Raw genomic sequence first — 23,791 nt, 5'->3', positions numbered from 1 at the left:
ACTTTGTTCTTGAATGTATGACTTAATTTAGTGTTTCCTAAGTACTTGAAATATCTCATTACTATTTTTCTTTTTACAACTCTTTTTGGATTTGTTATTTTCTACAGATTAGTTATTTGAGAAGTTATGTGTTGCAAGTTTCTAGTCTACCTATTCTCTTTCACTTGAACCCAGACAGACTCTCAGCTGCCCATAGTTTCTTTAAGGTCTTCCTGTGTTATATGAACTTAACCATGTTTTTTTCTAACTCCTTGTCCTGTGTCCTATCCATTGAGCAATGCTGCCTCCTTAAACCATAGATGTGCTGTTAGACTATACTATTAAAGTTTCCCACAAGTAATGTAGGCACCCCAGAAACCTCATGAACAGTGAATATACATGACATATGTAGCATTCAAAGGTTAATCCAGCGGCTCCGCTTTTTTCTTATCCTAAATCTTTGGCTTTTTATTTTTAGCAATTAACCATCAGAAAGTATCTATTTCACTAAATACAGAATCCCGCCACCTGCCATTTCTATGTCATTCTCATTCTTTACTGTTCATTAGTTTAATGTCTTAACTAGGGTAGGAAATTGACATTTCTCTTGGAAAATGCTGGATTATTAACTTGTTTTGCAAATTAAGTAATGTCCTAAATATATAAAAATCATCAAGAATATTTTTATGCCACTACAGGAGTTGAATACTTATGTGATGGTACAAAAGTGTGGCAAAGGTAACATAAGAGAGCAAAGAAAATACTTTTTTTTTTTTTTAGTCTTAAACCCCTTGTACTTACATTTTATAATTAGTACATTTTAAAACTTTTTTTTAAGTCTGGTATAATGTTGACTGATATAAATCTAAGAGGACAGCTGTAGGAGGAAGGCAAAACAAACAGTTGTCATGGATACCAGTGACCTCTAAAACTTTATTGTTCACATGTAGCCCCGCCCCCTTCCCAAACGGGTTTTCAAAGAGTGTGAAATTTCAGGATGTTGTATTCTCCCCATATATGAATGAGAGGGTGGGAGGTCTGCTTATTGATATTTTGTACTGCACTGACATCTGAAACGGACAGGGCCAAACACAGGCATACCCCAGAGCTAAGAAGATACATGAGAATCAGAATAGGCTCTTCACCTGGGGCACTTTAAGGGATCTGATTCTAACAGGGGAATGAAAGGCATGGTGACAGAGTAATAGTGCAATTAGGAAAAAGGAGAGGGGTGGGTGTTTTAAATTAGCTACAAACAGATAAATTAATATTATTAATGAGAATCTTTCACCTTCTCGCCATTTTATCATGTCTCTTTTTGGAGATATTTAAACTAAGATGTTTGACTAAAAAAAAAGTGTCAGTGAAAATATTTGCAACTCTGTGGGAAAAGTTAATGTGCACTGCATAAGCAGCACTAATTAACTGCCACACAGTTTGTGTACCACAAGAGCAGCTATGCTGGGCAGAGATACTGGAACTACTCTACCATGGGAAAAATTTCTAACTAAAAGGAAACAGGGAGGGAAAGCAAAGCTTTGTAACTCTACTCAGCTGTATGCTTAGTTCCTGGGAAGAGAGTGCTTCATATCTCTCATGTTGCCCCCAAAGCCAATTAAGAAATGGCCCAGATAGACTGGGAAGAGTTTCCTCCATTTCTTCTCTGTCAGAAATATGATAGCTTACAGCACATTGCATCAAGGTTGGGCAATAAACTAAAGGGGACATGGAGGGATCCTTGGAATGCCAATAAGAATGTAGAGATTTCCCTGGAGAAAAAGGAAGAATAACATTGACCAGAAAATGTGTACCTTCGATAATAATTTATCATTATTAGCTTCAGTTCATCTCCTTCCCCTCCTGCTGCTCAGAGATAGACAGCACTCAGCATTTTACACATCTAACTCCCTAGCTGTCTCTTGGTATTTGCCTGCCAATATTGGAGAGCATGTTTATGACCTGTATTGCAGATGAATTGCTTAGATCAGAAATCTATATAATACTTACAACTTTTCACAAATTTACCTGAACAGTCAATCTGAGTGTAACTAATAATCTTCAGTCTTTTTTTAATAAGATTTTAAATGGTCTTTTAATACTGCAATGAGATCCCTACTTTGTACACAATGTATTTTTATTCATAATTACTCATATTGTTTCCAATAGCTGTCTGTTTTGTAAACTTTGGCAAAAAGTCTGGTTTCTAGCCCTGCAATTCTTAGGAAGGGGGTTTAAAAGTGGGGTGATATATCTGGGGAGATGATCTGGGGAGCAGCACTTTTAATGGAGTTGAAGGAGGTAAGATGACAGCAGCTGCAGCCAGAAATGATGAGGTAGGAGATGATCAAGGCCTGGACCAGAGTTTTAGCTACCACAACAAAAAAGTCATCTAACAGTAGAAAGCTGTTCTAATTGTTATTTGTTAGTCAGTTAATTGTTGCCAATAAAAAAAAGAATATGCAGTAGTCATTGCTGGTTTATGTTGTAATAAGATTGCATCTGGATAACATCATCTCATTCTTGTGTTATTGTGTTCTGGGAAGTTTTTCTCTTCATGTTAAAAAAAAATCATACTACTGCAAAAATATAGAGATTATTATAAATCATTTAACTATGGCAAAATTCCACTGTCCTTCTAAGAGTATGGTAAAATAAACATATTCATTCATCTTACTTGTGAAATATAATAGAAATTACCCTAAGATAGACAGATCTCTTAACAGAAACTTCTATAGCTATAGAGGGCCAAATCTAAGATTATTGCAACTTGAGCTACTTTATTTAACCTTTTATGTTTGTATAGTTGTGAATTCAAAACCTGCTTTTTATACAAGTTGACATTGATAATGATAATACTAAAAAAAATAATTCATTGAAACTGGCAGGGTGCCATATCTTAATACAATGTTTTTTCCCTCCACTTATAGTTATGTGGTGAATATAGGATTGATAGACAAGTTATGCTGCTGTTTCCTCTCCGTCCAAGGTCCTGTTGATGACAATTCAAAAATAGCTACTTTTCTGCAAAATGCTACAGCAGTGTTACATGGAATGTGTCAGCTCTGTTTTGCTGTCAGTGGAAAGTAAGTGCTCTTGCTATTATCATATCTGATTTGCTCTTTCACCTTTTTTTTAAGCATCTGAAAAGCAGCAACCTTTGTAGCCACAAGTATATCCTTCTTATGTGGAACTGAACATTCTAGGTGAAGTTCTAGAATAGAACTGCTTTTAGTTTAACCAAGGTTAGTATAGATGCTGGTATCAAAAGTTCACTGTGTCCACATTTTGGCTGTACAACTATATTCAGTTACCTGCAACCATCCTAGTAGTAAGTAATTTATCAGAATTACAAACTTTATCTCCTTTACTCATCATCATAGAAAATGTTTTATCACTAGTAATTTTAAGTAATCAGTCCTAAGGATTTCAATATATGTTTTATTAGCGGCTAAACTCAACTGTTAAGTAATTTATTTCTTGTATGGTCTAATTCAGTCTTTGTACTTCAAAATTCCACTTGCAAGAAGGGACTGATTTTTTTTATAGGAACTCATTCAGTGGAATTCATCCTGCAGGACAGAAGGGATTCAGGAATGTATATGGCATCCTTCTGCAGGAACATTTGAATAATGAATTTTACTTGTAAAATAAATACATTGGCCACATAATAAATAAGCTAGATTTTAGGTTACACTTAAATCTTCATAAGGGGAGTGATGAAAGGAGCAAATGCTTGTTTTCCTTTATCATTGTAGAATATTTTTAAAACATTCTTGTTAACTAATGTCATGCAATTATTTTGTTAATAACACGGGGAAAAGTTAACCATTGAATGCAAACGTAGATAAGGAAGAAGAGGAAAAGAAAACAACATTGATGCAGGGGGAACTTAATTCCTGAAAGGGAAAAGTAACATTAGTCATGAAAAACAAACATGAGTCAGTAAAACACAAAATATGGAACAAAGCTCTAGGTGGCTGTAATTTCTGATAAGTAGGAGTCCCATGACCAAGAAAAAGTACCGAAACTACAAATATGAGTCCACAAAGACCATCCAGACTTAATGAAATTTGTCTTCTAGTCTCTTCCTGTGGGCTGCCAAGTTGTCATTTTGCACTTTCTACGAAATATTGCCAAAAGTCAAATAGATACTAAAGAATCACCCTTCTCTTAGCAGAAAAATTATTCTAGCCACAAGAATAAATTACATACTATTTGGAATTTCTAAAGCAGGCATATCCTTCCCAAAAAGAATTAGAAAGTACTGTATCTCAGAATAGCGGTTATTGTGCAAATACCTCTTTCAAGAAAATATGTACCTTGTAGCAGGTCCAGAACATCAAGGCAGGTAAGCTTTGCTTCCACAAACCCCAACATTTATGTGATTTTCATATGATGACAATGCCGTTGATTATCTCAGAATGAACAGAGTATTTTCAATTGGCTAGAGCTCACTTGAGCATACAAGGGAACGCAAATATGGGATTTTAGATTTTTAACCACTGTCCTTGAGAGATCTCTTTGATCAAATGTTACATAAAGGCCTGTTGGAATGGTAGTTTTAATATAGTATGTTTTTTTCTTCACCCAGTCCACTCTCATTAAAGAAATTAATCAAGGGTGTGATTCTGCCATGTTGGGTAATACCTAACTTCTCAAGTAGCCTCATTGATTTCAGTAGGTTTCAAAGTAAGATCTTCTCAACACATATAAGAGAATAGAAATGAGTCCCATATTTGTTGAGCTCTTAAACTTGGTATAGTACAATAACACCAATATACAATGCATGACCTACTGCCACAGAAGCAACCTCTGTGAGTAATTCACAAACACTACTTAGATTCAGGGTAAGTGGTGACAGGACTTCAACAGCATAACCTACAAAATACTGCTGTAAATACTGAAGTACCATCTTGATAAACATGAATGAGTATGAACAAGAAGCACACATCAAAGTAGGATAACCTGTCTAAATTAATTTCAGATTATTATTGGAAAAATGAATAAATACTATCAGTCCTATGACACTGGAGTGTTGAGAGGTTTTGACAATAGAGATATTAATGTAAAAAGATCTTATAATTGGTGCAAGAGTGACATAAAAGAACTGTAACATGAAAGAAGCTTCCATATAAAGACCACAATAATTATTTCCCCCCAGTGGATATAGTTAATTCCCACTACTGCTAATGGAAATTGTGTGCTTACCAAGGGAAGAATATATTTCTTTATTAAACACAGTAGGTCAAAAGACAAGACATGAATAGCTGAAGTTGTAGAAAATCCAGTGTACCTTACTCGCTGAAGAAATAAAGAGCAGTTCATCTAGGAAAACATATGACCCCTTAATGCAGCCAAATTCAAGGGTATCTGTTATGATCTGCTGTGAAACTGTCGGTTGCACAAGTTTAATCTTCCCTGGAACTATTTTAACTTGCTAATAAGATTGCAAATATTTGGGGAAGAGCAGCCTATGTGGCTTCTACCCTCAACAGGGACAGTTCAATAGGTTGATAGGCATGGTCTGTTGAAGTAAAAACTAGACTGAGCAAGGGACTTCATCTTTCTAATCTCAAGCTCTGGCACTGACTTCCTCTGAAGTCTTCCTGAAGTCAGTTAACCTTTCTGCCTTGGTCTCTCCATCTGTAACATGAGGATACTAAAACCTACTTTCCTACTTATCTACCTCACAAGAACATTTTGAAAAACCCAGACATTTACCCAATTACCAGAATGCATGCAAACCCTGTAATGACTGAGGGCTTATTTGAACAATTGTTTCTTGAAACACCTTCTTAAATGTGATAGACAATGTAGAGGTCGCAGCCAAGCATGTGAGTTCCAGTTCTACATCAGGAGCTTGGTGGCAACCCAATGATTCTCCTTCTCTCTTTTAAATAAAAATAAATCATGTCCCTCAGTGTCCGACACTAGTGCCGATGGGACACCTAGACCTGATCAGTTGTGGGTAAGTTGTCACAACAGTGACAATAAATAGAGAAAAATCTTAAATAATTTAAGAATCTGAACAGGCGATGTTAACTGAAATGTGTGATTCATATATAGTAGAAGTTCAACTTTGGGACATAAGAACAAAGATTACAGATTGTATTCCCATGGTAGACATTGTACAGTTAGATACAATTAAGGACATTCTCACTAATTTAGTAACATAAATTTGAGTAGTCTTAATTTTATCACCATAAAAGTTTAGTTATTGAAATGAAGGACTCCATTCTCAACGTATGCTATAAACATCCATTATAATGAAGGGGGGGATTCTTTTTTCATTTATTGGCAGGGTTTTAAAAATGATTTAACTTTGAAATTGATCTTACCTTTCAAATGTTAATATTTTGATACTGGCTAATAAATGTTTGATTGATATTTTTTAATTTAAGTTTTGCAGTGGATGAGATATCATAGTTTCCAAAACATCCTGTGATACATATAAAAGATCAGCTGTTGAAAACATTAATAATCATCTCAAATGTGAGTCTTTTTTCTGATAATTAGGTACTATGGCTTGATCTCTTACACCAGCTGTTCTCAACCAGGGGTCCGAAGCCCCTTGGGGATCTGTGAGTAAGTTTCAGGGGCTCTGATAGCATTAGACTCACTGAGGGCTAGGGCAGAAAGCTAAAGCCCCACTGTCCAGAGCCCTGCCAACCGGACCTCAAGCTGTAGCCTGAGTAGCTTAGCTTCACAAGGCCCCCTGTGGCGTGGGGCCCTGGGCAATTGCCCTGCTTGCTATCCCCTAATGCCAGGCTGGCTTTTACATGCAGAAAAACAGTTGTTGTGGCACATGTGGGCCGGGGAGCTTTTGTAGCATCTTAGGGGGGCCGCAGAAAGAAAAAGGTTGAGGACCCCTGTCTCACACCAAAGAAATCAATGGGAATGGGTTGGGAACTTCCTACCTGAGAGACCGCAGCTGTTCTCATGTCATACTATAGGTACATCTACTCTACACTGCATGTTTTTTCCATCGTGTGTAGAGTACATACACAAGTAGCCCCTGAAGCAAGAGCATAAATAGCAGTGTAATCAATGAGGCATGGCTTAGGCAAATATAATCCAGATATGCCTGAAGGGTGTGGATATGTACCCGAGTACATACCCTACACAGCTCTCTATTCACTCAAGCCATGCCTCCCTGTCTACACTGCTGTTTTTAACTATGTAGTGTCCCCAGGGCCGGCTCCAGGCACCCAAGCACATGCTTGGGGCGGTACCTGGTAAGGGGCGGCGGGGGAAGCGCGGCACGGCATTCCGCGGGGGGGGCGCTCCGGCAGCACGGCGCTCTGCGGGGGGGCGGCGCTGGCGCGGCGCTGGGGGGGTTCCGGCGGCGGGGGGCGGGGCTCGGCGCTCAGGCGGGGGTTCTGGCGGCGCTCGGCGGGGGGGGACCTCCGGCAGCGCGGCGCTCGGCGGGGGGGTGTGCGGGGGCACAGTGCTGGGGGAGGGGGGTGTTCTGGCGGCGCTTGGCGGGGGGGCAGGCTCCGGCGGCGCTTGGCGGGGGGGGTCGAGGGGGCGGCGCTTTTTTTTGCTGCTTGGGGCAGCAAAAAAGTTAGAGCCGGCCCTGAGTGTCCCATTGCTTCCCTGCAGTGGGAGCCTTTCCCTGCTGCAGGAAGAGACTCTTGCAGGGGTCAATTGTGTACTTCAGGACCATGGAGCTTTGATCCTGTTTCAGATCATGGGTCACTTGACCTGTCACTGTACACAAATGCAAAAAATGCTTAACCTTTATATGAGGTTAAAATGTCTCACATTCAAGTAGCAATGCCAAATAGAATATAAAATAATCATATGAACAAGGGTTATTGAAATCACATGCTAATTTTGAGCCATAACTTAGTGTGTGGACTAAAACCAGCATAATAATATACAGTATTTGTAATGAGATCAGGCATGGAAAGGTTCAGGTTAATATGAATTTTTTTCCAGAAAGTTTTGACTATATCCAAGCAGGTTTTTATCGTGGCCCTTATTATGCAACCTTATATAGCTATAACTATAGCATTCATAGTAGTAAACATTATTACAAATTCAGGGTTTTAAACTATTTTATTATATTTTTAATATATGGTACATAATACACATAATACTTGAATATTTATTTATTTAATATATATTATCAATATTGGAGTCATTTTAGATTGGTTAGCTGTCATCAGTCCACTAATTAAGTAGCAGAATGGTACTTCAGGAAGGTTTGCAGTGGTCCACAGAGTGCCAGCAAAGTCTCTTCCAGTTGCGGTACCATTTAAATTACTTAAATTACCAAGGAAGCTCCAGATTCAATTGTGTATATTGTGTACCAGTGTCTGAGGCCAGGCGGGGTCTCTGAATGTAAATATGGGCTGTCTGTTATGAGCTGCCTTTTGGACAGATGTTTTTTTCATACTCCTATTCATAGGCACTAACTTTTCCCAGAGCTGGTAGGTGCTCGTCTCCAGCCATGTCCCGACTCCACCCCTGCCCTGCCCCCACTCCAATCCTTCCCCAAAGTCCCCGCCCCATTTCTTCCCCCTCCCTGCCTCTATTGGACTCCTTCCCCAAATCCCTGCCCTGGCCCAGCCTCTTCCTGGAGCGCGCAGCATACCCCATCCTTCCCCCTCCCTCCCAGCGCTTGCCACCGCGAGCACTGAGAGGAGAAGCGGGGACATGGCATGCTCAGGGGAGGAGGTGAAGCAGAGGTGAGCTGGGGCAGGGAGCTTCCGGTGGGTGCCCATCCCAGATTTTAAAGCAATAGTTTCTTTTTCCCCCTGCTGTATTGAACAGTCCTACATAAAATACAGCAGTTTTGTTTTCTTGGTAAATCAGACATTGTGCATTGATGCTATGTGATCTTAAGATCAGTTTATCTTATTCTTGGAAGTTGAAAAGCAACTATTGATCAATCCTTTCAATAGTTAATGGCTATAGTAATTATAATTATAAAATACAAGATTTAATATATACTGGATGAAATTGTAAACCTAGGTGCCTAAAGTTAGGCACCTAAATCCATATTTAGGTATGTAAATAAAGGTGCTAAGCACCTGAAGCTCCCTTTGTCTTCAGTGGGGTTTGGTAATGCTCAGCACTTTTGAAAAATAGGCTATTTATATTTGGTGTCGAAAGATTTAGGAGCCTACCTCAAGGCATTTGAGACTGAAAATTTTGGCTATTGTAATTATTATCTAGTAGTTAACCTTGCTTTCCTCATTGCTCCAGCTACCCTTAAGCAAAGTTGAAAGCCAAGTTAGTTTTAAAAACCTGAAACAAAAGCAATTATTAAATATTCTTCTTTTTACCGAGTAACAGCTTTATTTTTATATAAATCTTTTCTTGGGGAACCAAGCAATGTGTGCCCCTCTTGGAGGGCTTAACAATGTTCACTGATAGTGGCCCTGCTTCCCAATACTTATTGTAATTGTAGGAGTAAAGGTGTATTTTTAGGCCTTGAATCCTGCACTGCCCAGGTGTGACATGTTGTGCATGTAAATACAAGACAGAAAATGATGAAAAGGGCAGGGAGCACAGGGAAACCTGATCCTCCATTAATAACAACATTACTGTGCGGCCTCAACTTATTCCTTCCTAGTAGCAGGAGTGAGACCTAAGAAGGAAAACATGGAGCCAAGTTCTTCATCAACACGCCAAGAATCACGCTTATGTCTATTTCTCTTCAGATGTGCCCATTCTTCACATGTTCCCTACCCCTTTTTTTAACCTGAGTACGTGTGAGTAAGATTGAGTACACAAGAAGTTTAGCTGTAGCTCTGTGCAGAAGACTATGGCTAACGCTTAAGCTCACTTGTCACCATCAGTAGCCTCTGCTTACATTCATACTGAAATGTAACAATTCACCATACCATGCCATTCACTGCATAAGGACTTGCAAGATAAAGGCCTGTGTTAAAAATAAATGAAAAATCAGCTAGCCAAAGACATAATTTCTATGAACCCTGAATAAAGAACTGTATAACTGATACAAAGGGGAGGAAGGAAATTCTTCAGCTGAAGCACATCATAAGGGCTAGTTGTATCCAAATCTTGTTCTCATTAAGGACTGTAAAATAAACTAACAATAACACAGACCCAGTGATAAAACTTGGTTCTCCATAAGGAGAATATTGCAAATAAACTCCTCTCAAATCATCAAGCTTCTTGGAGCATCAGTTTACAGATTATATTTGCCATTGCTTGATGCGAGAACTATTTACAAGCTCTCTTGCTAATGTAATGTGAAAATAGTGTGTGACATCAATACAGAAGCTATGTTGTTGCTACTGAATGTTATCTCAAAACAGAACTGGACAGCGTGTAAATCCTTGTCAGTGGCTAATGAATCTAGACTATGAATTACAAGCTATAACAGTGGTATACAGAAATATACAGGGTTTTGTCCAGGAAAATAGCAAATGTCAGATCACAGAAATACAAGGGAAGTAGGCTGGTTTTTCTGTTTTATTACAGTAATTAAGATAATGCCTATTTTGGCTGCTGAATGGCAAATTGGATGAAAGCAGCTTGCTAGAGTACTGATTGTCCTACTCTCCATTGCCAAGACACAGCAGATTCAGCAAGTACTGTAAACTACATGCAAGTAACTAACACTTACTTAGAAGTGAAGAAACTAAAAGGGTTTATGACTGTACATACCATACAATGAAGTGAGGCCTATATTAATTATAATAGGTATAAAAGCTTTATGTGCTTTTTTTTTCCCCCTCCTAATTTTTACAGTGTTGTTGAGCTGTAAATCCTAGCATGAAAAGACAGGTTATGTCCTCACAGACTTTTTTGAAAGTTATTTCTTCATTTAGCTACTGTTATTAACCGTGTGTGTGTATGCAAACATTAAAATGTACCCCTCACAAAGACTCATGATTGCTTTTTAGATCAGTTCATATTTTTAAATATAAACAATTTTCTCTCATAAATAAAACCTTGCAGAAATTGTTCTTTTATATATTGTGCTACAGAGCAACAATATTGAAAGTATTGTTATATAAATGGTATATTCTCTAATGATAATTCCTATAATCTTGCTGTAGCTAAATTTCTCAGTATTGACAAATAATTTGTTTCAAGCGATACGTTAACCTGTAAATGAGCTATCATGAGATTAGTATAAACAGTATGCTGTATGAACATAATTAATATTTTTACATTAGTACTTATTATTTTTATAAGCTTCTCTCCCAGTAACCCAAATTCTGTGGCCATTCATGGATCCCCTTATGGCAGAGCTTGAACTGTAATGCGTACCAGATTTTCATAACAGTAGTGCAGACTCCCTGGCTTTTCTTAAATTAAAAAAAAAAACACCCACCATCTTAGGAACTGTTGCTGCAATTCAAATACTCACCTGTTTTTTCATGCTAACGATAGCTAAGAGATTTGCCCTTAATGATTATATTCTGATAACCACACTTCCAGACCCATATAAGGAGTGAACCTCCTTTAAACAGGGTATTCAAAGAGAATGGTACAAGGCCAAAACCAGAGAGAGAAAACAAGCAAAATAAAAGTACCTTTTTCCACAAGTATGGGACTACTGTACTTGTAGAAAAAGGGGCTCTTCAGTGTGAGGTTGAAAATCTAAATCTGGCCCTTTGTATGGGAACTGACACATAGTTACTTGCATTTTCATTTCTGAACTTCAGCAACAGTTTTATTCAGAACTTTAATTTTAACTAGTTGTGTAGGGTGTACAATGTTAAATTTTCAAAATTTGATATTGATGACTGATACCATTGGTGCGAAAAGATGCTAATGACTTGCACAAATAACCCTTCCTCAAAGAGGCAGTGCTTATTTGCAGAACCCTTATTTTCTGGTGTTTCGTTGTTGTATTTACTGACTTCAAACCTAAAACACCTATGGCAAAATTGTACATTTTGCCCACGTGCTTTTTAAAACTTTAATCTGTTGGTTGACCGTTACCACTGAGTTTGCTGTTAGACTTCTCAACATTTGAAACAGAATCAAAAGATTTTTGAAAACCTCTTATATGTAAGAGATTCACTGTTTTACTAAGTTGAACAAAATCACTCAAAGCAACATATACAAAAGTTCATATTTTATTTTCCTTCATTGCATATACATTTTTTTCACTTTAAAGCCCACAACTGGTATGAATAAGGTCTTTTACTTTTTTATTGTAAACATTTAGGCTTAAAGTGATTATAACTGACAGTTAAAACCAACAGGAGCCAGTGGCCTGTTCATGTACAAATTATCTGTAATACAGGCAAAATCAAAAGTAAACATTTCCAAGAGTTCCTTCAGTTCCACATTAGTTTTTTACAAGCTAAACACAGCAGACAGAGGGGTTTTTTTTCACGGTTATGTCCTGTGGTGTAGTTGCAAAATGTGCAGTCTTCTTTATGAAAAAATAATGCTTGTGTTTTTGAACCACTTCTACATCTGATTTCTTTTAACATATATTTCTGATTGATTCACTGTTCCATGGTAGTACAAAATTGCAAATGAATTGTATCCAGCTAAATAAGCTTTATCATATGGATTTGTTTAGCACTATTAATGGGTTGGGAGATTAGAATAAGTTAACATTAACCTCAGGTAAAATTGATCAATCTTTTCATTACAAATAGTTGCAAAAATTGCTCTGAGGTATTCAATATTAGGTTATATTTTGGGTGATGAATAGTTTTCAGCTAATTATTCTTCCATTTTATATCACTGAAAACCCTAAGATTTATCATTAAAATTAAGAAATGCTAATTGACGAAAGCAGGTATGCTATACTTTGATATGAAGGGAAAGAGAAGTATTTTAGTGACTTGAGTGTTATGAGTAACTATATAGTCTATTGCAGAATAACTAATTGGGCAACAAAAATAAAATTTTAAAGGCAAGGAGTTTCTAGGGAGCTCACTGACCGAGAAAGTAAAGTTTTAAAAATCTTCATCTAGACCGTCTGTGTTAAATCATGTCTTTCCACATGAAAGTCAGGAAAGGCCACAAGCTCCCCCTCCATTGTGTGAGCAGAAGGCATGGCCATCTCAATCCAGGAGTGTCCTAAAAGCTGTTAGAATTAGCATTCCCTCCAGTTGGTTCCTCGTCTGCACCTGGGATGGCCTCTTCCCCCACAAGGGGATGGAAGTTGTGAAGCAAAAATCTGCATAAGATAATAATGCTGCAGATTTGAAATAGGATGATGCTACAAAGAGTAGCTCTCTCCTGTCTTCATTCAGCGACACTCACTCAAAAAACACGCAAAGAGCCCCAAAGTGAAGAGTTCATGAAGAAAGATTCCACAATCCAGGGAAGGAGGCGATGTCATATTGGCTGATCGAAGTACTGCCCTCCCCCAAACAAAGTTTGAGCCCTAATAGTAGGTTTTCGACTCCTTTTATCCTCTGCATGAGAAGAAATGGAGGGGATGTTCAACCTGGCAATTAGACTGAAATGTTTGTTTCATTTTTTTTTTATAGCAGATAACAAATCAGCATTTTCAGCCCTTTTTTTTTTTTGCCTTACTTCAACTTGCCGGTTAGTAAGGCTTTCAATATGATACATTACATTTTGAAAGAATTCAACAGTAGTAGCTTTTTGAAACTCTGTTGCAGTTTGGTTTATGGCATGATTTCTTTAGTGGATTCTTAGGACTCCCAGTTGGTTATTAAAGACAGTCGGTGTTAAACAAACACAGGCCCCGTTTTTGAACCTGTACAATAAACTCAGACACATTAGTCTGTAGTCAAGTCTCTGCAAGTGGCTGACCTCTAACTCTTATGGCTCTAATGGAAGTAGCTGAGTGCTGATTGACAATGGCGAACAGGAGTTTGTGTAACACACAGATGGTACCTGTACGTAAATAGACACAGTTTGCTTCTTTTTGTTTTTAACTGCATTTCATCTGAAGAACTAGTTGTTTCCTTTCAAAGATTTTATGAGGTGATTGTGCAGCCTTGTGTGTACTTTGCACAAGATAGGTCAGCTATCTATGAGAAGGACTAGGCCACTAATATCCTGGTGGTAAAGGAAAAATATTTTGTAATTTAGGCCTATTTTCAATAACATCAGTCATGGGACGGGCTGCAATAGAAGTGTATTAAAATAAGCTTTGTCCTCTTACAGCAATTTCAGAGAAAATTATTCTTGACACACATGATCTGATCAACTAAGCATCAGTGGTTCTTCTGAACAATCATCATGCAAATTTAAATACCTAAAAGATCATTTATCAAGTTGTACCTGCAGCCCAAATCCTGCCTCCGGTTGCCAGAACAAGTAATTCAGCTGGACATTAGGGAATTCCAATTGGGAGAGAACTACTTGGAGGCCAGAGAGCAGGAGTAGAGCCGATTTGAAGCCACTACTCCAACTTAAGGGCTGGAATAATGTTGATAGTCCTAGCATCTCCCTCTGCTTCCCCCTTCTCTTTACCCCCAAGGAACAGAGAATCTTACAAGCAGTGTATCCACAGGCTGTGCCCCTGCCCAGCACCTACAGCATGATTTCTCTCAGCCACCCGAAGAGCCCACACAGACGTCGTATTTCTGCAGTGTAGAAGATTCACCCCTCTGCTCTAGGTCCTAACATTTCCTCCACTAGAGAAGTACACTATAGTAATTCTTCTATGATGGGATCCTTTATCACTCTGGAGGAGAGGGGGAGATTAAGACATGAGAAACTGGGCATTTATTCAAGAATAGCTTGCAAGTCACATTGTGCAATGATATACTGCACACAGACCTATTCTTTTGAATACACTCCCAGAATTCCGAAATTATCACTGCTACAAAACAGTTGTGAACTAGAAAATAACTGTTGATATTGGCAGAAATTTCCCATGCAAGGTCAGCAACTACATTATTCTCCATCTTAGAATTTGATCCAATAGAAAATAAGCTTTAGGAATGCTTTAGCTGTACAGCTGCAGGCGCGAATTTCAGTTCCAAGTGGAAGTACAGTAGCCCTCTCTAACAGCTGCAGAATGCTGCATTAAGAATTTTACATTTAGCCACTTTCGCAACAGTAGAAGCTTAGACTTCTTGCTGTATAACCATCAGACTTAAGGGAATTACATTGGAAGGCTTACTGAATATAATGGGTGAGTCCCCTGATATGCTAATGTGGGAGTAGGTTCTTCTTCTTTGAGTAGTATCCCTATAGGTGCTCCACTTCAGGTGCACATGTATCTCTTGAGCCAATGATCAGAGATTTCTAGCTAGCAGTGTCTGTTCAGCCCTCATGTACACTATATGCCTCCTCATGGTGGACACCGAGGTTATATAGGGATTCCCAGGCAAACCACTCTCTGTTCCTTCTCTACCACATTGGCCCAAGATGGAACACTAGTATGTTCACCTTGAGCAGGGGTGGGCAAACTTTTCGGCCCAAGGGCCACATCTGGGTATGGAAATTGTATGGCGGGCCATGAATGCTCACAAAATTGGGGTTTGGGGTGCAGGCTCTGGCTGGGAGTGCGGGCTCTGTGGTGGGTCCAGAAATGAGGAGTTCAGTGTGCAGGAGGGGGCTCCGGGCTGGGGCAAGGGGGTTGGGGTGGGGGAGAGGGCTCCGGCTGTGGGTGTGGGCTCTGGGATGGGGCTGCAATGAGGGTTTGGGGTGCAGGAGGGTGCTCTGGGCTGGGACCAAGGGGTTTGGAGGGCAGGAGGGGGATCAGGGCTGGGGCAAGGGGTTGGGGCATGGGAGGGGGTCAGGGGTGCAGGCTCCAGGCTTTCCTCAAGCAGCTCCCAGAAGCAGCAGTATGTCCCCTCTCCTGCTCCTATGCAGTGACGTGGCCAGGCAATTCTACACACCGCCCCATCCACAGGTGTCGTCCCTGCAGCTCCCATTGGCCGTGGTTCCCGGCCAATGGGAGCTGCAGGGGCGGCCCTTGGAGTGGGGGCAGCATGTGGAGATCCGTGTAGGAGCCGAAAGGGGGACATGCCACTTCTTCCAGGAGCCACTCGGAGCCACGGTATGTGCGAAGCGGGGCAAGCCCCCGACCTTACTCCCTGACTGGAGCGCCAGAGCAGGACTAGCCCTGGATCCTCAAGGACCAGATTAAAATGTCTGAAGGGCCGGATGTGGCCCCCAGGCCATAGTTTGCCCACCCTTGACCTAGAGCATACTTGGACTTTTGCTTTATCCCCTTTTTCTATCAAAGTTAGTTAGTTTAGGGTTGTTGTTAGTGTTAGAATAGTTGTTAGTTTAGAGGGGAGGACTGATTTCCCTCTCTTTTGCCTTGGGAGACTTATCCTCTCCTGGCGGACGATGCCTGGCTTGCCAGGCTTCAAACATTGCCTCTCTTGCCCGGAGGCTATAGCAGTGAGCCACAGATACTCCAAGTCTGTCCATTGCCTGGGGGAGAGAGTGCCCCATCTCCCAGAGTGCACCTTTTGTTTAACCCTTAAGTCCAGGGCTAAGAAGAACAGGGAAATAAAGCTCAAACTGTTGGCTGTGGAACCTGCAAACACCCTCTGAGCCAGGTCAGGAGATGACCCCCCAACACACATCTGTCCCTGACAGATCTAGCACCCCATCAATCTCAGGGCATGCTTCTCCTGAGAAAGGAAAGCCTTTGGAGCACTCTGGGAAGACTACCAAAAAGAGGAGCACAGACTGTATCTAAGGAGCCACCTCCAAAAAAGACCAGGTCCCCGTCAAGGTCCTCGGTCTCTGATAGGGATGTAAAAAGTTAACCGGTAAGCATTAGTCTTGCCGGTTAACCTGCCTTAATTGTTAACCGCAGGTCAGCTGGCCCCAGGAGCCCTGCGCCAGCCCCAGCATGAGGTACCCCAGCCGTGCTGGCGGATCGGCCCCAGCCGCACCAGCTGGCGGGATCGGCCCCAGCCACTTAATTGGGTAACCATTTAAATTACATATTTTAATCGTTTAAACAGTTAACTTTTTAAACGGTATTTACATCCCTAGTCTCCCAGGATACTGTTGAGGCCACAGACTCTTCCTCCAGTACCAGCAGGCCCAGAAAGACCCGGAGCTCCAAGGAGAGGAAGCACAACTCCAGTAGGATGCCCATGCCCTCCGCTAGTAAGGAGAGTAAACACGAGGTACCATCTTGCTCAGCCCTGTCATCATCACTGAAGTATCTCGTTTAGCCATTGGTACCATTGTACGCCTGAACCCAACAATCGGTACCGATGCAAGCAGCTCAGCCGGGGATGCCTGTATAAGTGGTACCCTTGGTACAGAGAAATCATCGGCACTTGACAAAGCCTGTGGTATGCTCATCGTTACTGGTACCATTGGTTACAGTCATGGCAACCTCATCTACAATGTGTGTACCGGGGTTCTTTCTGGTATTGTTTGCATGTGTCTACAGAGCAATGTTTAAAATTATTTTAAAATGTTTATAAATGTAAGTTCAAAAGGTACTAACTTGAGGCATAGATGGGGAAAATGTGAAGGGGGGCAGGAGGTGTGGAGAACGGGGTAGTGGACAGGGAGGGACATGGATTGGCAGGAAACGGACTGGTTGTCATGGAACCGTGCTGTTTGGTCTTGAATGAGTTCTCTTGTGGAGGAGTGAAGAGGAGATGTATGGGACTGGGAGAGGCGGTACGCTGGCCAGGCCATGCAAGAGGGAATAAAGGAGAGATTCAGGGGACTAGAAAGCATGGAAGGGTGAAGGGAAATAGAGGAAATATGTAGGGTGGGTGCAGGGACATGAGAAGGGAACACATGTAATATGGGGGGGGCACACAGAAAGAATAAGAGTAAGGGTTGGGGCCAGATCCTGTGTTGACCTACACTTTGTCTTGTTATTTACACCAGGGCAACATAGATGCTAAATGCTACTAAATCAGAAGGATGACAATTTACACTCACTTTGCATTCATTTTGTGCTGTTTTAAATGGAGAATCTGGGTCAGTATCTTTTATCCATGTTAAATTTAAAACACGCAACATTTGCTAGATTTTAATCACTTGAAGTTTTGAACATGGAAAAATACCTCTCCCCCACTGTGACGTTGCACTCTATATGATTTCATGAAAATATGCTAATGAGTGTAAATATAATGTAACTGGAATATGCTTCATGCAAAAGGTCTCTTGTAAGGTATCATTACAAAGCTTATAGTCTACTGAGTGTGGTCATCATGTTGTATAAATGTATCACTCTTGTATCTGAAACTAGAAATATGAAATATATCTCTGAGGTCCTATTATAGTTATTCAAAGTGTGGGCCATTAATGGTGGTTTGGAATCTTGATGGCTCCCGTTAACCAGGACAATTGACTGTAGATGGCTCTGTTTTACCTGTAAGTCTTCCTGTATACCTGTGTGCTGGCAAGTGGGTAATGAAGTCTTACAGTGGCGTGTGATCATGTCACCTGAACTGGAATCCATCTTTAACGTGATGTTTTTCCATTTAGAAGGAGGGGTGGGAACCCAGAGAGGGACAAAGGATTCCTGCCTTATGCAAAAGATATATAAGTGGGTGGAACAGAACAATCATGAGAAATCCCCTAGCTACCACGTGAGCTGGAACCAGGGGAAAGGATTGTGCCCAGACTATGAAGGCATCCAGTCTGTAATAGAAGCTTATTGAAACATCTGAGGGTGAGGTTTTATCGGTATTCAGTTTTCTTACTGTATTAGACATAGACTTGCATGTTTTATTTTATTTTGCTTAGTAATTCACTTTGTTCTGTCTGCTATTACTTGGAACCACTTAAATCCTACTTTCTGTATTTAATAAAATTACTCTTTACTTATTAATTAACCCATAATATGTATTAATACCTGCGGGGGCAAACAGCTGTGCATATCTCTCTATCAGTGTTATAGAGGGCGAACAATTTATGAGTTTACCCTGTGTAAGCTTTATACAGGGTAAAACGGATTTAAATGGGGTTTGGACCCCATTGGGAGTTGGACATGTGAGTGTTAAAGACAGAAACACTTCTGTAAGCTGCTTTCAGTTAAGTCTGCAGCTTTGGGGCATATGGTTCAGACCCTGGGTCTGTGTTTGAGCAGACCGGCGTGTCTGTCTCAACAAGACAGGATACTGGAGTCCCAAGCTGGCAGAGAAAGCAGGGGCAAAAGTAGTCTTGGCACATCAGTTGGCAGCCCCAAGGGGGTTTCTGTGATGCAACCTGTCACACCCACCATTCCCTTCCACTGTCCACTCCCCCATATCTCACCCAGGTATAACTGCCCACTCACTCATACCCTTGGGACTTGCTCAAGTGTGCAAAGTGGAGAGAAGCTCCACTTTGATGCACATCATAAGATCTGGTAGAAGAGATCCCTCCAGTGAACCTCCCACACCAACCTGATTTAAACCTTTGGTGCTTGTTCACAGCCCAAAATTATCACTAAAACAATGTGTTTCAGTAGAATCCAGCTAACATCAGACATTATACTTTTTATACAAAAATTTGACATCTTTAAAAATAACTCAAACATTAGAATATCTGGAAATGAACGTGCAGGGGATCCAACTAGTTCCGCCCACCTCCCAGCCCTATCATCTATCATCACTCACTATCACTGCACCTGACTTCTACTGTCCACCCAAACCTAGCATTGCCCCATAAAATGTGTGAAAATATATGCCAAGGTCAAAGTAACAAACTACTAGAATCTAAAACCCATTTCTTATTCAAAAGCTCCATTTCCAGTATACTATATTATAGCTATGTAATATATACTATATCCAGTATATATATATATATATATATATATATATATATATAGCACTGACTTGTACTCCAGCCGTTCAGAATATGCATTTTATTGTGGATATGCTTAAAGGGACATTATCAAAGTTAGTACATCCTAATTTTAACTTACCTGTAAAGCTGATTGTTATAGCTGGGTATATGCCACTTACTGCAGCTCAGTTGCTTTCTCTCTCTCTCTTCATCATAGTATTTCCTATGCACCTTACATATTCTATGAAAATCTCACCAGGACTGAGTCAATAAAAGTAAAAATAGCATTAGCTAATCTACTGGCTCCCCAGAAGCAAATTTATAATGAACTCCTCTATAGGGAAATAACTGCATGGGGCACTGTTTCTTTATGTCTGGGACCCTGGCTAAATGTTAATTGTTTGTTTTCAATAGTTTAATGTATATTAATCAGTCATAGAAGGGTAGATATAAAAATAATATATAACTACTAAGATGGATTAATTGGGTATGTTAAATACATATTCTTAAAATCTTAATTAGCATCCTTTTAAGTTGACATAACAAATTATCATAAGAAACAATCCTATTTCTAAAACCATAATCATACCCTATATGTTTTCCAGTAATAATGAAACAAATTGTCTTTGCCAGAGAATTTTAAGAACTCACCATGATTTATTTCTGCTTAATAATACAAAAATTGACCCACATTTTCTTCAGTTACGAGCTCTGCTTTATTATGTTGTCTTGAGTTTGTGTTAATTACATCCAAATCTTGAGATAAGTTTCTTAGAAAAATGAGTAGCAGGTACAGTTCTGTTAATAAGCTCCTTATTTCACTCTCTAATGTGCTTCGAGATCCCACGAAAGAAAGAGCAGTAAAGGTACAACATATAGGAGTTGATTTCACAAGTAAAGTTATACAGGTATGTTGAAAAATCCCAAACATGAAGACTGGGACATTTGTTACCAATTTGGAGTCACATTTTCTACCCAAGGAACAATAATTTTCTATTATAAACACAAACTCACATTGATACAAGGGTATCCATTTGTAACCTGGTGCTTTCTTATTCACTTTGGTTCTTCACTAGTAAATAATTAAGCATCAGCACAAGATGGTGGTGACTGAAAGCCTGGCAGTTGTTCAGAGGCACATATGAAATCAGGTGCTGGTTTCAATCCACTTCTTAGCAGATAAATGTCCACATCACAAAAAGCAACAGAGGGTTCTGTGGCACCTTTAAGACTATGGCCTGGTCTACACTAGGCGTTTATGTCGAAGTTAGCGCCGTTAAATCGAATTAACCCTGCACCCGTCCACACTGCGATGCTATTTAGTTCGACATAGAGGTCTCTTTAATTCGACTTCTGTACTCCTCCCCGACGAGGGGAGTAGCGCTAAATTCGACATGGCCATGTCGAATTAGGCTAGGTGTGGATGGAAATCGACGCTAATAGCTCCGGGAGCTATCCCACAGTGCACCACTCTGTTGACGCTCTGGACAGCAGTGCGAGCTCGGATGCTCTGACCAGCCACACAGGAAAAGCCCCGGGAAAATTTGAATTTGAATTCCTTTTCCTGTCTGGCCAGTTTGAATCTCATTTCCTGTCTGGACATCGTGGCGAGCACAGCAGCACTGGCAACGATGCAGAGCTCTCCAGCAGTGATGGCCGTGCAGTCTGGGAATAGAAAGAGAGCCCCAGCATGGACTGATCGTGAAGTCTTGGATCTCATCGCTGTGTGGGGCGATGAGTCCGTGCTTTCCGAGCTGCGATCCAAAAGAAGGAATGCAAAGATCTACGAGAAGATCTCTAAAGACATGGCAGAGAGAGGATACAGCCGGGATGCAACGCAGTGCCGCGTGAAAATCAAGGAGCTGAGACAAGGCTACCAGAAGACCAAAGAGGCAAACGGACGCTCCGGATCCCATCCCCAGACATCCCGTTTCTACGAGGCACTGCATTCCATCCTCGGTGCTGCCGCCACCACTACCCCACCAGTGACCGTGGACTCTGAGGATGGGATACTGTCCACGGCCGGTTCCTCAGACATGTTAGGGGACGGGGAAGATGAGGAAGGAGATGAGGAGGGCGAGGCAGTTGGCAGCTCTCACAACGCTGATTTCCCCGACAGCCAGGATCTCTTCATCACCCTTACAGAGATCCCCTACGAAGCGTCCCCAGCCATTACCCCGGACACAGAATCTGGTGAAGGATCAGCCAGTAAGTGTTGTAAACATCTAAACATTTATTTTTAACAAAACAGGAATATTAACAATTAAAAGAATGGGTTGTTCATGATTAGTGTGCCCTAGGCGCTTAACGGTTTAGTAAGGGGCAGTGCAAGTTTTGAAAAGAAATCTAGCAATGTCCGGTTTTCAGTGATTGTCCTGCACAAGCCGCTCTACTGTGTATTCCCTGCTACTGCAGCTACAGTAAAATGCGGTCTATATGTGCGGGGATAGAGCAGTAATCCTCCTGGGACATCTCGATGAAGCTCTCCTGGAGGTAACTTGAAAGCCGTTGCATGAGGTTCTTGGGGAGAGCGGCCTTATTGGGTCCTCCGAAGTACGACACGTTGCCGCGCCACGAGATTATCAGGTACTCGGGGATCATTGCTCTGCACAGCAGGGCGGCATACGGCCCTGGTCTTTGGAGGCTTTCCCGGAGCATTCTCTCTTTGTCGCTCTCGGAGATCCTCATCAGGGTGATGTCGGCCATGGTGACCTGCTTTTAATTAGGTAGGGGAATGTTAGTGTTGGGACTGCTTTCCCGTTCCTTTACAGAACTGTCACCGCTGGTTTGCAGCCACGCGGTGGAGGCGGGAGAGGGGCAGCCGAAAGGGATCATTCCCGGGGACAGCCGCGAGGGGGTGGGACAGGGGCAGAGTTCCCGCTTGCCGGATTGCTGGCAGCAGGGACTGACATTGATTTAAATGTGAAATGAGGCCAGTGGTAATATAAAAGTTTTAAACTGCCACAAGTGTACGGCTTACCATGTCTGCCTGCAACAGAAATTCCGTTGTGCTGCCTCGCTTCTCAAATGTGCTGTTCAAGACCCCAGGCACAGAATGCGAAGGCCGAGAATTCGACCTTGTGCTGAGTGCGCATGTGAAAGGTGCTGTGCATGGTCTTGTTCACAGAGAAAGACTATGTTCTTTGTTCACAACTACATTTATCTTTCAGAGGAATTCACTCCCTTTTTCCCATTTCCACAGCCCCGTCTGCGACTGTCTCACAACCTAGCCTGGAATCACACTCCCAGAGGCTAGCGCGGATTAGGCGTAGGAAGAAGAGGACACGGGAGGACATGTTCTCTGAGCTTATGGCCTCTTCCCAAGCCCAGGCAGCACAGCAGACCCAGTGGCGGGAGAACTTGACCCGAATGCACCAAGCCAACATGGATCGGGAGGAGAGGTGGCGGCAGGAAGACCAGCAGGCGACTCAAACGCTGCTTGGACTACTGAGGGAGCAAACGGACACGCTCCGGCGCCTTGTGGATGTTCTGCAGGAACGGAGGCAGGAGGACAGAGCCCCGCTGCAGTCCATCTCTAACCGCCCTCCCCCGCCACCAAGTCCCATACCCACCTCACCCAAAGTGCAAAGAAGGAGAGGCGGCAGAGTCCCTGCTAACTCTCACTCCACCCCTGCAGAGAGCTCTAGTAGCAGAAGGCTCTCATTTCCCAAAATTTGAAAAGTTCTTTCCTTCCCGCCTGACACAAGCCCACGTCCAAGTTTCACCTCCCAATGCCATGTGTAGTTGATAATAAAAAATTCGTTTCTGTTAACTACTGTTTCAATCATGTTCTTTTGGAGGAGGAGGGGAAAGGGGGTTGGAAATTGGACAGGACAGTCTCCTTTGGCAGGGTACATAGTCGGGGGCAGGCACAGCAGCAGGGCACATACACAGTGCAGTGATGCAGTGACTAGTTGCCCCGGTTAGTCTGGGAGGTTGTTTTGATGTAATGTTGGGGGGGGTGGGTTGCTCTGTGACTTTGTGGCGGGGGAGGGCAGTTACAGATCTTAAGCGCCGGTCCTTAGACAGGATCACAGAGCCACACAGCATGGGATCTGTAACCGTCCTCCCCCTGCCACAAAGTCAAATAGACCTCCCATACACACAGTCCCGATCAGGAGGGGTGACAGGCTCCGTTGAAACAAGCATCCCACCGCAGCGGAGCCTGTCA

General features: G+C 41.6%; 2 protein-coding genes across 10 annotated transcripts in view; both read left to right on the top strand.

Moving 5' to 3' along the window:
- The window catches only part of SCAPER (S-phase cyclin A associated protein in the ER), a 524,758-nt gene that overhangs the window by 455,500 nt on the left and 45,467 nt on the right, over positions 1–23,791 (top strand). For all 9 annotated transcript variants that reach the window (XM_065558411.1, XM_065558415.1, XM_065558414.1 and 6 more), the window contains one exon: positions 2,907–3,062. In XM_065558411.1, the coding sequence (XP_065414483.1) occupies positions 2,907–3,062 (156 nt within the window). The remainder of the gene's footprint in view (positions 1–2,906; positions 3,063–23,791) is intronic.
- Positions 21,115–23,392, top strand: LOC135973756 (uncharacterized). The gene is made up of 2 exons (XM_065558416.1): positions 21,115–21,828; positions 22,823–23,392. Exons 1-2 carry the CDS (start codon positions 21,252–21,254, stop codon positions 23,296–23,298), a joined length of 1,053 nt encoding a protein of 350 aa, XP_065414488.1. The 5' UTR covers positions 21,115–21,251; the 3' UTR covers positions 23,299–23,392.

The sequence above is a fragment of the Chrysemys picta genome, chromosome 10, assembly GCF_011386835.1.
Source record: "Chrysemys picta bellii isolate R12L10 chromosome 10, ASM1138683v2, whole genome shotgun sequence".
NCBI classification, from domain to species: Eukaryota; Metazoa; Chordata; order Testudines; family Emydidae; genus Chrysemys; species Chrysemys picta.
This window is presented reverse-complemented; position numbering and strand designations above follow the sequence as displayed.

What these genes read in the sequence shown, in the direction of transcription:
- LOC135973756 (XM_065558416.1), top strand. Translation starts at nt 21,252, where the DNA reads ATGCAGAGCTCTCCAGCAGTGATGGCCGTGCAGTCTGGGAATAGAAAG. An exon ending in ATCTGGTGAAGGATCAGCCA is followed by an intron (nt 21,829 to 22,822) that starts GTAAGTGTTGTA and finishes CCATTTCCACAG; the next exon opens with CCCCGTCTGCGACTGTCTCA.